Here is a 13,448-nt window from a genome sequence, read left to right as displayed (position 1 = left end):
ATGTCGACGGCTGTAGAAGCAGTTGGGTTCATCATGTGCATCATCGCCTGGCTGGTGACCGGGTCAGCGCTGGCTAACGACTACTGGAAGATTTCCACCGTGTCCGGCAGCGTCATCATCTCCCAGAGGCAGTTCGAGAACTTGTGGCACGCCTGCGCCGAGAACAGCGGCGGCATCGCAGAGTGCCGTGACTTTGAGTCGCTGCTCGCCCTCCCCGGTAAGACGAGAACGTGGTCCACATACCAAACGTAACTTTGAAATATTACACATTTAACAGCATATTTAGATTCATCCCCTGGATAAAACCTTTTGAATTTAAACCAGACCTGCTGATAAACAAGTTGTTGAACTGAAGAGAGTTTTAGTTCTCAGCGAGCTGCTTGGAAAGGGTTGATTAAATGTGCTGACTCATACTTTAACTGATCTAAAACATCTGTAGGACTGTTGAGGACGCAAAGCGGTCAAGTTCCTCATACACTGGAAAAAATGTCCCTCCAAAAATAAGTAAAAAAACCAACAAATAAAAGACGTTTTTGCTTGAAATAAGCAACAAAATCTGCCAATGGAACTAGTGAAAATCGGCTTGTCAAGATTTCTTGAAATAAAATGTGATATTTAGGATCTTGAAATTAGCTTTAAAACCTCTTCAAATTAAAAAAATATATGCTTGTTTCATGTGAAATATGACTCAAAATAAGATGTTTTCACGACTTTTTCACTTAACAAGATATCCAAGAACACAAGTCCCTATATCTTGCTTTTTTCCAGTGTAGACCTCGTACAGTTCCATAACTTAACTGTTATCTAACAGGATCTGATCTGAAATGCAGGTGATTAACGGAGCTTTTTCTGAGCTTATCAGGAAAACGGGTCGGCGTGGCATGTGGCAGCGTTTATTAACCGATGGTTCAAAGGTTGGTGAGGTCACAGTCGCGAGTTTCCCGCCTGAACTGAACAAAGATCAGTTCGTAAAAAACTTTGTAAAAAAGTGTAAAAACAAAGAAAAACGCTTTAAACCAAAGTCGGTAACAATGAAAACCATTGAACTCCAGGTTATTTTCCCTCCCTTTATTGCCGTATGAGGTCATCGTTTTGGGCGCAATTTTGCACTTGCTGCTCTCAGAGGCGGTAAAATGGAGGAAAGGAGCCGCCTTCAAACAGAAGCAGCCAGCAGTGGAGCTACTGCCACTTTACTTTGACTTTGATGTGCATTTAGATGAAGGTTAAAGATGTGATTTTTAATTGTATTGTAGTTTAAATGTTTCTGTGGAAATCTTATGGAACAGCTCTTTAGAAGCTTTCTGTTATGACTGAGGACCAAAACCTTTTAATGTCGAAGCTGAGAGGCGTGTAAGCCCACTGGTGGTCTATTTCACTGCTGTTTGAGGTAACCTGCCCACTGGTGGTCTCTTTCACTGCTGTTTGAGGTAACCTGCCCACTGGTGGTCTGTTTTCCTGCTGTTTGTGATAACCAGCCCATTGGTGGTCTTTTTTACTGCTGTTTGTGGTAACCAGCCCATTGGTGGTCTGTTTCACTGCTGTTTGTGGTAACCAGCCCACTGGTGGTCTGTTTTACTGCTGTTTGTGGTAACCAGCCCACTGGTGGTCTGTTTCACTGCTGTTTGTGGTAACCAGCCCACTGGTGGTCTGTTTCACTGCTGTTTGTGGTAACCAGCCCACTGGTGGTCTGTTTTACTGCTGTTTGTGGTAACCAGCCCACTGGTGGTCTGTTTTACTGCTGTTTGTGGTAACCAACCCACTGGTGGTCTGTTTCACTGCTGTTTGAGGTAACCAGCCCACTGGTGGTCTGTTTCACTGCTGTTTGAAGTAACCAGCCCACTGGTGGTCTGTTTTACTGCTGTTTGAGGTAACCAGCCCACTGGTGGTCTGTTTCACTGCTGTTTGAGGTAACCAGCCCACTGGTGGTCTGTTTTACTGCTGTTTGAGGTAACCAGCCCACTGGTGGTCTGTTTTACTGCTGTTTGTGGTAACCAGCCTACTGGTGGTCTGTTTTACTGCTGTTTGAGGTAACCAGCCCACTGGTGGTCTGTTTTACTGCTGTTTGTGGTAACCAGCCCACTGGTGGTCTGTTTTACTGCTGTTTGAGGTATCCAGCCCACTGGTGGTCTGTTTTACTGTTGTTTGAGGTAACCAGCCCACTCTTGGCCTGTTTTACTGCTGTTTGTGGTAACCAGACAACTGGTGGTCTGTTTTACTGCTGTTTATGGTAACCAACCCACAGGTGGTCTTTTTTCCTGCTGTTTGAGGTAACCAACCCTCTGGTGGTCTCTTTCACTGCGGTTTGAGGTAACCAGCCCACTGGTGGTCTGTTTTACTGCTGTTTGTGATAACCAGCCCACTGGTGGTCTCTTTCACTGCGGTTTGAGGTAACCAGCCCACTGGTGGTCTGTTTTACTGCTGTTTGTTATAACCAGCCCACTGGTGGTCTGTTTCACTGCTGTTTGTGATAACCAGCCCACTGGTGGTCTGTTTCACTGCTGTTTGTGGTAACCAGCCGACTGGTGGTCTGTTTTACAGCTGTTTGTGGTAACCAGCCCACTGGTGGTCTATTTCACTGCTGTTTGTGGTAACCAGCAGCCCACTGGTGGTCTGTTTTACTGCTATTCGTGGTAACTAGCCCACTGGTGGTCTGTTTTACTGCTGTTTGAGGTAACCAGCCCACTGGTGGTCTGTTTCACTGCTGTTTTTATTAACCAGCCCACTGGTGGCCTGTTTTACTGCTGTTTGAGGTAACCAGCCCACTGGTAGTCTGTTTCACTGCTGTTTGAGGTAACCAGCCCACTGGTGGTCTGTTTTACTGCTGTTTGAGGTCACCAGCCCACTGGTGGTCTGTTTTACTGCTGTTTGTGGTAACCAGACAACTGGTGGTCTGTTTTACTGCTGTTTGAGGTCACCAGCCCACTGGTGGTCTGTTTTACTGCTGTTTATGGTAACCAACCCACTGGTGGTCTGTTTTAATGCTGTTTGTGGTAACCAGCCCACTGGTGGTCTGTTTTACTGCTGTTTGTGGGAACCAGCCCACTCTTGGCCTGTTTTACTGCTGTTTGTGGTGACCGGCCCACTGTTGGTCTGTTTTACTGCTGTTTGTGGTAACCAGCCCACTGGTGGTCTGTTTTACAGCTATTCGTGGTAACTAGCCCACTGGTGGTCTGTTTTACTGCTGTTTTTGTTAACCAGCCCACTGGTGGCCTGTTTTACTGCTGTTTGAGGTAACCAGCCCACTGGTAGTCTGTTTCACTGCTGTTTGTGGTAACCAACCCACTGGTGGTCTGTTTTACTGCTGTTTGTGGTAACCAGCCCACTGGTAGTCTGTTTCACTGCTGTTTGTGGTAACCAACCCACTGGTGGTCTGTTTTACTGCTGTTTGAGGTAACCAGCCCACTGGTGGTCTGTTTCACTGCTGTTTGAGGTAACCAGCCCACTGGTGGTCTGTTTCACTGCTGTTTGTGGTAACCAGCCCACTGGTGGTCTGTTTCACTGCTGTTTGTGGTAACCAGCGCACTGGTGGTCTCTTTCACTGCTGTATGTGGTAACCAACCCACTGGTGGTCTGTTTTACTGCTGTTTGTGGTAACCAGCCCACTGGTGGTCTGTTTTACTGCTGTTTGTGATAACCAGCCCACTGGTGGTCTGTTTCACTGCTGTTTGTGGTAACCAGCCCACTGGTGGTCTGTTTCACTGCTGTTTGTGGTAACCAGCCCACTGGTGGTCTGTTTTACTGCTGTTTGTGGTAACCAGCCCACTGGTGGTCTGTTTTACTGCTGTTTGTGGTAACCAGCCGACTGGTGGTCTGTTTTACAGCTGTTTGTGGTAACCAGCCCACTGGTGGTCTGTTTTACTGCTGTTTGTGGTAACCAGCCGACTGGTGGTCTGTTTTACAGCTGTTTGTGGTAACCAGCCCACTGGTGGTCTGTTTTACTGCTGTTTGTGGTAACCAGCCCACTGGTGGTCTGTTTCACTGCTGTTTATGGTAACCAGCCCACTGGTGGCCTGTTTTACTGCTGTTTGTGGTAACCAACCCACTGGTGGTCTGTTTTACTGCTGTTTGTGGTAACCAGCCCACTGGTGGTCTGTTTTACTGCTGTTTGTGGTAACCAGCCCACTGGTGGTCTGTTTCACTGCTGTTTATGGTAACCAGCCCACTGGTGGCCTGTTTTACTGCTGTTTGTGGTAACCAACCCACTGGTGGTCTGTTTTACTGCTGTTTGTGGTAACCAGCCCACTGGTGGTCTGTTTCACTGCTGTTTGAGGTAACCAGCCCACTGGTGGTCTGTTTTACTCTTGTTTGTGGTAACCAGCCCACTGGTAGTCTGTTTCACTGCTGTTTGAGGTAACCAGCTTATTGGTGGTCTGTTTCACTGCTGTTTGAGGTAACCAGCCCACTGGTGGTCTGTTTCACTGCTGTTTGTGGTAACCAGCCCACTGGTGGTCTGTTTCACTGCTGTTTGTGGTAACCAGCCCACTGGTGGTCTCTTTCACTGCTGTATGTGGTAACCAGCCCACTGGTGGTCTGTTTCACTGCTGTTTGAGGTAACCAGCCAACTGGTGGTCTGTTTTACTGCTGTTTGAGGTAACCAGCCCACTGGTGGTCTGTTTCACTGCTGTTTGTGGTGACCGGCCCACTGGTGGTCTGTTTTACTGCTGTTTGAGGTAACCAGCCCACTGTTAGTCTGTTTCACTGCTGTTTGAGGTAACCAACCCACTGGTGGTCTGTTTCACTGCTGTTTGTGGTAACCAGCCCACTGGTGGTCTGTTTCACTGCTGTTTGTGGTGACCGGCCCACTGGTGGTCTGTTTTACTGCTGTTTGTGGTAACCAGCCCACTGGTGGTCTGTTTCACTGCTGTTTGTGGTAACCAGCCCACTGGTGGTCTGTTTCACTGCTGTTTGTGGTAACCAGCCCACTGGTGGTCTGTTTCACTGCTGTTTGTGGTAACCAGCTTATTGGTGGTCTGTTTCACTGCTGTTTGAGGTAACCAGCCCACTGGTGGTCTGTTTCACTGCTGTTTGTGGTAACCAGCCCACTGGTGGTCTGTTTCACTGCTGTTTGTGGTAACCAGCCCACTGGTGGTCTCTTTCACTGCTGTATGTGGTAACCAGCCCACTGGTGGTCTGTTTCACTGCTGTTTGAGGTAACCACCCCACTGGTGGTCTGTTTTACTGCTGTTTGTGGTAACCAGCCCACTGGTGGTCTGTTTCACTGCTGTTTGTGGTAACCAGCCCACTGGTAGTCTGTTTCACTGCTGTTTGTGGTAACCAGCCCACTGGTGGTCTGTTTTACTGCTGTTTGAGGTAACCAGCCCACTGGTGGTCTGTTTCACTGCTGTTTGTGGTGACCGGCCCACTGGTGGTCTGTTTTACTGCTGTTTGAGGTAACCAGCCCACTGTTAGTCTGTTTCACTGCTGTTTGAGGTAACCAACCCACTGGTGGTCTGTTTCACTGCTGTTTGTGGTAACCAGCCCACTGGTGGTCTGTTTCACTGCTGTTTGTGGTGACCGGCCCACTGGTGGTCTGTTTTACTGCTGTTTGTGGTAACCAGCCCACTGGTGGTCTGTTTTACTGCTGTTTGTGGTAACCAGCCCACTGGTGGTCTGTTTCACTGCTGTTTGTGGTAACCAGCCCACTGGTGGTCTGTTTCACTGCTGTTTGTGGTAACCAGCCCACTGGTGGTCTGTTTCACTGCTGTTTGTGGTAACCAGCCTGTGATGGCTATTTGTCCTCTTATGTCAATAATCAAAACTAAAAAATGTCAAAACCATAATGAACTAAATCAAATCAACCGGCCACTGAGACACGTAGGGAGTGAATTTACGCTGGTAAAATGAGTCCATTGTCCAGGCAAAAAATGAGGTTTCTTTAGTTTTATTGCTCCAACCAAGCAAACGGACAAAGAACAATGGACCTTTGCCGCCTCTCTTGCCCTGGTAAAAAACCTATTAGCCCTCTCAGGTGCCTGCTCACCTGGGACTGCCTGCTCATCTAAGGGCCTGGTTACATGGAAACGTTTTTTACCATAACCGATATTTTTCTTATCGTTTGGCTGTCGCGGCCATATGGAGCCGGCGTTCTGGGTACCCCAAAACGATATTTTTGGAGAATGGGTTCCAGAGTGGGAAGATCTAGGAACGCCGCCGTTCGCGTTGCCATTGTTAAAGCCAGAACGGATTTGTTTACATCCGCGTCACAGCCACATGACCAACGCCAGTGATGTATACACATACGTCAGTGACCAGAACAAAAAGCGGCTTCGTGCTCAACATCCATTCAATATCCGGAAGAAGAAGACACAACACAACAAGGACAGACAGCGATCATCATGGACCCCACAACATTGATAGTAGCACTGCTACAGACACTGCTAACTACAGCGGCGTTGTTGAAGGAACATTTACAGGTGATGCGCTGGTAGAAGTAGGGGCGTACACGCATGTGCATTGCTTCTTCTATTGTTCTGGTGTAACCGGTGGGGGTGGCTTACAGCGCACATAGAGGTGTGGCGTGTGTACTGCAGCGTGGCATTGCCATGAGGACCTGATATTTTTACAGAAGCTTTCCTGTGTGGTCGCAATAATTTTCATACTCAGTTTAAAAAAAAAACTTGTTTCATTTTTGTGTAGCTGTAGCCTAAGTAAACTCCCAGTGCGTCCCAGCTAACCAGTGCTTTCAAAATAAAAGCATAATTAAATACCCAAATGAACTCAAACAATACTAAATATCATGAACAACCAAAAAAGGTGTATTCCCCAAACTAAACCCCCAAAAGATGACTAAATAATAAGTGAGCCAAATATTACAAAAAAACAAATAGCTCCTACACAGCCCACTGGTGGTCTCTTTTCCTGCTGTTTGTGGTAACCAGCTCCTGAAACTCCCTGAGGATCGTAAAAAGGTGCGGCAGGTTTCTATGATCAACTTTGTTAATAAGTCACCACCGCAGATGTGAAGCACACACACATTTATTGATGCCCACAGTTTCTCCTTTGCATTTTACACCGTCTGAGTCAAGCGTTTGACCATTTTAATCAGGAAGTTTTACGTGGCAGATTTTAGTGCTGGGCGGTATGACCAAAAATACATATCACGGTAATTTTTCACGGTATCACGGTTTCACGGTATTTTTTTTCATGCATAATTAGGTGTTCACAGCATTTTCTACAGTTGAGAACAGAATTAAAAATTAAAATAAAAATTCTTCAAAATAATTCCTTCGTTAATAATTGGTCACACAGAACTTTGTTGTATTAATATTCACATCTTCATTGTAAACAAATGAATAACATAGCTAATTACACTGGTCGGACTGTTCAGCTGTTTCAGACTGATACCTCCGGTTCAGGCTGGTCCTCATCCTCAACACGCACGTCTCTTTTTCAATCGCGGAAAATATTTTTCAATACTCATCTGGATTGAAGCAGCAAACATTCAGTGTAAGAGTTTAAAAAAACTACTTTATTTGATTCACAGCTGCTAGTGTTTAGACCTCGACAACCCAACTACATTTATTTATTTTTTTTTACGGCAAACTTGCGACTAGTTAACTTTATAAAGAAGGCGTAATCGCTTGTTTGCTATGGGTCGGGACGGGACGGGACAACATTGTATTAAAAATATAAAATATTTTTATAGGACTTTTTAATGTGTGATTTTATAAAGTTGCACGTGATACCAACCTTTTGGGAATTTCGCCAGCCGTCTTCTTCCGGTTGAGCCAGAGCTATAGAGCTAATCTAACGCGACGCTGAAGCTAGCAACCTTCCACGCTTCCAGGGATGACATCGCTGATGGAGACACGCGGTGTGCACGGAGGGAGGGGCTGTGCGTGTGTGTGTGTGTGTGTGTGTGTGTGTGTGTGAGTAGGCTATGTGAGAGAGACGAGTGACTGACAGAGACGGAGGGAGAGCAGGGAAAGGAAATGCAGCTTAACGAATATGAGTATTTTTTTTTAAATAGCGTTCAGAAATAGACAGTAAACATGCGTGTTTAGAAGCGCAACACTGAAAAGGGTCCCATCTCAAACAATGTCGTGCGACCCAGCGTTCCCCCCGTTGTGTAATCAAATACACTGGTATGGCGGTATATTAAAAATTCATATCATAATGAAATTATAAACCGGTATTCGGTGTGAACCGGTATAACGCCAGCACTAGCAGATTTCCATATTGGGTCACAGCAAACCCGCTGTTGCTCTTTGTTTTTCATGCTAAACCGCTGCATGTTAAGAAGATGAGAGTCTGATCATTCCTCCACTAAAACTAGCTGTTTTTAGCCTCATCAGGATGTAAAGGGGTTAAACTTTTACACTCCGGTCTTATACGGTCATCACGGCTTTAACCTCAGCTGGCTGAGCTCCAGGAAACTTTGACATTCACTTAATCTGAAACCTAAATTCTCTTTGATTCTGAACTCATTTAGATTGTTTATTTTATCGTCTGCAAACCCAGTTTGTGTATTTCTATGACTCAAAGAGTCAGAACTCCACAGAGCATTAGAAACCTGCTGTTCATACTACTGACCATGGTACTTTAATTTAAAATGACGATCTTTAGCAGTTCCAGTCGTAGATAAGATGGTAATTAATCAATATTCCAGGGAGCGTTCCTTGTAGCTTTCTTTCTTTATGACAATATTTGTTAATCACTGTGAACTTTGTGAAGTTTTAGCAGAATCTCAGAGTATATATAAGAATATAAGAATATATACAGTGTAATGAAGGAGTTTTAGGGTTCACAAATGCTGAGGAGAGAATAGAAATAAGGCGAACTATAGCAAAAACAAGTCAAAATTACTCTAAATGTTCACTGAAGCGCAGCCGGGCTACATGTTGTTGTTTTTCTTCACATCATGCTGTTTGGTGTGCATTTCGTTAACATCCTGTCTTCCCGTCCGCAGCTCACGTGCAGGCGTGCCGCGCCATGATGGTCATCGCCCTGCTGTTCGGCCTCGGCTGCCTGATCGTGTCTCTGCTGGGACTCAAGTGCATCAAGATCGGCACGATCACCGAGCAGTCCAAGGCCAAGATCGCCGTCAGCGGAGGGATTCTGAGCATCCTGGCTGGTGCGTACGTCTAGTGTTAGGTCATCTTTCAGTTTGTTCTTTCAGTCACACCAGACATGGTCAAAGTTAGCAGGAAGTTCATGCCAGAACTCTATGGTTTCAGCTGTTTATCATGAAGTTTGTCCCATTAACCAAGCAGGGGAAGTTATTCATTTTCCAATTGTTTCATCCAAACTGACCCTTTACATTTTTTAAACAGATTAAGCATATGTATAAGACTACTGTTCATCTGGTCTTATTTAGAGTGTAAATGAATAAAAAAGAAAGAAATTCTGACTTTGACAAAGCAGCTTTTCCAGTTACTGATGTAACATTTTTGTATTTTGGGTTTTGAGCTTTAAAATCCTCAGAAACATTAATTAACTCTCAGTAACAAGTAGGAGCAATAAAGAGGATGAAAACACATTAATGAAAGTGAAAAACTGGGAACATATTAGTGCAACCAACTCCAGTGCAACCAAAAATATGTCAAAGGCTGTGTTCGAAACGGCATACTTCTCCTACTACCCCTACTACTCTTACTAACTATTTGAGTTAGTATGCGAGTTTTAGTAAGCGAGAAGTTCCCGGATGCATACTAGATTCTCCGAAATGTTGGGTATGCATCATGAGTGATACTTGTGATACTCAAACTACCCAAGATGCAACGTAACGTGATGTCGCATTCATCATTTCCTGTCAAAACAGCAGTTTCAAGCTAGCTACAACGAGGGTAGGTTCACTTCCTGTTTTCAAAACAAAAGCACCGATTGTATGGTAATGGCTTTCCCTATGATAAAAGGCAACGGGTATTTTATTTTGTGAAAATAACCAGAAGTGCGTTGCTCACTGCGGCTAGCTTTAGTAGCGCCAGAATTTGTGGGAACAAAATAGTAAACAGCCGGTATTTTGTCAGGTTTTCAACACGTTGGGGATCTAAACGACTACTTTCTCACCTGAAAATGTTTCAAATGTTGCTAAAGTTTACAGAGTTTAGAGCTTAAGAGAAATCAGCTTCAGGCCGGCTGATTTCGGCTCGGGCAGGAGCGAAATGCATTGTGGGTAAACGCTCTGCATACTGTCTGATCGATCAGTATGCAGAATGTAGTATGTAGTATGCAGTATGCAGTATGCAGTATGCAGTATGTAGTATGTAGTATGCAGTATGCAGTATGCAGTATGTAGTATGTAGTATGCAGTATGCAGTATGCAGTATGTAGTATGTAGTATGCAGTATGCAGTATGCAGTATGTAGTATGTAGTATGCAGTATGTAGTATGCAGTATGCAGTATGCAGTATGTAGTATGTAGTATGCAGTATGCAGTATGCAGTATGTAGTATGTAGTATGTAGTATGCAGTATGTAGTATGCAGTATGTAGTATGTAGTATGTAGTATGTAGTATGTAGTATGCAGTATGCAGTATGCAGTATGTAGTATGTAGTATGTAGTATGCAGTATGTAGTATGCAGTATGTAGTATGTAGTATGTAGTATGTAGTATGCAGTATGTAGTATGTAGTATGTAGCATGCAGTATGTAGTATGCAGTATGTAGTATGTAGTATGTAGCATGCAGTATGTAGTATGCAGTATGCAGTATGCGTTCTCGAACACAGTCAAGCACATCATCCACAAGAGTAGCAGCAAAGAGGAGGAGCCGGTTTTATCACCTGGCTCACCTGTAGAAATGAAAGTAATTACTCATGAAAAGATGTGATATAATATATCGTTACCAATCATTACCCAGAGAGTGCAACCGTAACGGTTCATGTGTTGGAAGGAGCTCCGTGTTCCTCAGCTCAGTCTGAGAGTTACTGACATGAGAAGTAAAGCAGGATATTAGGTTTTCCTGTGGTTGAAAGTACGTCTACGAATAAACCTGAGAAACGTGCTGCAGGTCAGATCTGCTCTTAAAGTTTGGTTCTGGGTTTAAACTCTGAGAAAGAATATTTCAAAGATAAACAGTTTCATCTCTCACGGATAATTTAAATGATGCTTCTCAGTTTGAAAATTAAAGCATTTTCTTTACTGCATTTTCTCCAAATTATCCTAAAACATCATTTGAAGGTAAATATGTTGCAATGAGTCGCCTGAAGGTCTGCTGGGAGATAACTTTGTGTTTTTCTGGCAGGTCTGTGTAGCCTGATCGCCTGCTCCTGGTACGGATACCAGGTGGTTCAGGACTTCCACAACCCGCTGTACGGAGGAGTGAGGTCAGTCATGCACATCCAGTCCGTTAGGTTCCCGCAGATTAAAGAAGATTTAAGTCCTTTTTACGGATTTTCTCTACTCTTTTTCATTATTTCATTCTTTCTGCTTCACCAATTTAAAATAAATAAATAAATAAAGATATGATATTTAGAATAAACATATACAGACACAAACGTAAAAAAACAGGAAATAAAGTCAAATCTTTGGATTTGGATCATTTCATTGTTTTTATTTGAACATTTATTTATTTATTATTTATTAGTCTTCATATTTTCATGTTTTTTGAATATTTTTAGTGTAAATTTTATACTTTTTAGTGTAAGTTTTATATTTTTTAGTGTAAGTTTTGTACTTTTCAGTGGAAGTTTTGTCCTTTTTAGAGTAAGTTTTGTCCTTTTCAGTGTAAGTTTTGTCCTTTTTAGAGTAAGTTCTGTACTTTTCAGTGTAAGTTTTGTCCTTTTTAGAGTAAGTTTTGTCCTTTTCAGTGTAAGTTTTGTCCTTTTTAGAGTAAGTTTTGTCCTTTTCAGTGTAAGTTTTGTCCTTTTTAGAGTAAGTTCTGTACTTTTCAGTGTAAGTTTTGTCCTTTTTAGAGTAAGTTTTGTACTTTTTAGAGTAAGTTTTATACTTTTCAGTGTAAGTTTTGTCCTTTTTAGAGTAAGTTTTGTCCTTTTTAGAGTAAGTTTTGTACTTTTCAGTGTAAGTTTTGTACTTTGTAGACTGCCGGTTGAAGTCTGGTTGTGTGTCCGCAGGTTTGAGCTGGGCACCGGCCTCTACATGGGATGGGGCGGAGCCTCTCTGTCCATTCTGGGCGGAGCTTTACTCTGCAGCGCCTGTAAGAGGGCGTCACCTGGGGGCAAGAAAGGGTAATTACAAACACTCCTGCTCTGACTGCTCATCACCTTCTTGCTGTTGTTTTTCATCCTTTCTCTATGTGTTTCAAAGATAAAAGTATTTTTGAGTTTCCTCCTCTCAGGAAGTTAACTTAGACTTTGTCCTTCTTGTTTTGCAGTGGTTACTATGGAAACAACCCACAAAAGATCTACACAGCGACAGCCAAGTCTGATCCAGATTCAGGCAGAGCTTACGTTTAAATACTCACACATGCACACTCACACATGCACACGCACTCACATGCACTCACATGCACACACACACGGAACAAATGTCTGATGAAGTGGAGCTGTTTTCTGTCCTTTTTCTTGTTTGTTTGAATAGTTTTTGAGCTTCGGTGTTGATATAATGAATACAGATGGATTTGTTGATGATTGTTGATGATTTTGCTGAACTTGTCTGGAGTTTGTTTTTATCCGAATAAAGTTTATATTACATGACCAACTAGCTATTCTCGTGTTTTTTATATTCAAGTGAAAACATCCATGTTGGGATTCTCATTTTAAATGCGTGTGCTGTAATATTGTGTTTATACTAATATTTATACACAATTTATAAAAAAAACAATGTTCCAAACACCAGGCAGAGTGCGAGAGTTGAAAAAACAAGAGTTAGAATAACAAAGCTGGAAAGTTAATTAGATAAATGTTAATTTTACAACAAAGAGCATCTTGCTGAGTTAGTGTTCTTGCCTTAAAGGCCTAAATTCTAAGGAGTCCAAGGATGTAAAACGTCAGAGGAGATGTTGCCCACACGGGCCTGACTTTGGTTTCAGGTTCCTCAGCTTGGTCACACACGGGCACTATCCTGGGCTTGAACTCAGGTGTTGAAAGGTGTTGTCCTGCTTCACTGAACCATCTTCAGCACCGACACTGCAGAGAGAAAGAGTCCCAATGAACCTGAAAAAAGTTCATTAATGTACACATTCGTACGTACCTGTACAAATACAAGGGCTGGGCGAGTTAACTCGTTAATTATTAAAGGATGATACATATTTTATTGCACATTAACGCAAGTTTTACTTTTTTTTATTTAAAAAGAGAGAGGGGGAACAACATGAAGCACAGAGGCGTCCGATGCGGGACTCGAACCGGGGCCAGCTGCAGTGAGGACTGTAGCCTCTGTACATGGGGCGCCTGCTCAACCCACCACGCCACGGACCCCCCCTGTTTTATTATTTATTTTATTATTGTAAAAGTCTGTAGCTCACAGGCTTTTATTTTGTACAAGTCTGCTGCTGTCTGCTGTGGAACCGGAAAACAAAGTAATCGGCGGATCCACCAAACATGGAGA

The 13,448-nt window shown here is 43.4% G+C and overlaps 1 protein-coding gene across 1 annotated transcript; it reads left to right on the top strand.

The window, feature by feature from the left end:
• cldn15la (claudin 15-like a) lies at nt 1–12,355 on the top strand. The gene is made up of 5 exons (XM_075482139.1): nt 1–217; nt 8,909–9,073; nt 11,185–11,266; nt 12,014–12,127; nt 12,274–12,355. The coding sequence occupies exons 1-5, from the start codon at nt 1–3 to the stop codon at nt 12,353–12,355; spliced, it is 660 nt and encodes a 219-aa protein (XP_075338254.1).
• Nucleotides 12,356–13,448: the final 1,093 nt, after the last annotated feature.

Source organism: Odontesthes bonariensis, chromosome 14 (genome assembly GCF_027942865.1).
Source record: "Odontesthes bonariensis isolate fOdoBon6 chromosome 14, fOdoBon6.hap1, whole genome shotgun sequence".
Taxonomy (NCBI): domain Eukaryota; kingdom Metazoa; phylum Chordata; class Actinopteri; order Atheriniformes; family Atherinopsidae; genus Odontesthes; species Odontesthes bonariensis.
The sequence above is the reverse complement of the archived record's forward strand: the minus strand, read 5'-3'. Positions and strand labels throughout refer to the sequence as shown.

Excerpts from the sequence above, each read along its gene's own strand:
- cldn15la (XM_075482139.1), top strand. The coding sequence starts at position 1 with ATGTCGACGGCTGTAGAAGCAGTTGGGTTCATCATGTGCATCATCGCC. Across the intron at positions 9,074-11,184 it reads GATTCTGAGCATCCTGGCTG|GTCTGTGTAGCCTGATCGCC; the intron begins GTGCGTACGTCT and ends TTTTTCTGGCAG. Across the intron at positions 12,128-12,273 it reads TCACCTGGGGGCAAGAAAGG|TGGTTACTATGGAAACAACC; the intron begins GTAATTACAAAC and ends CTTGTTTTGCAG.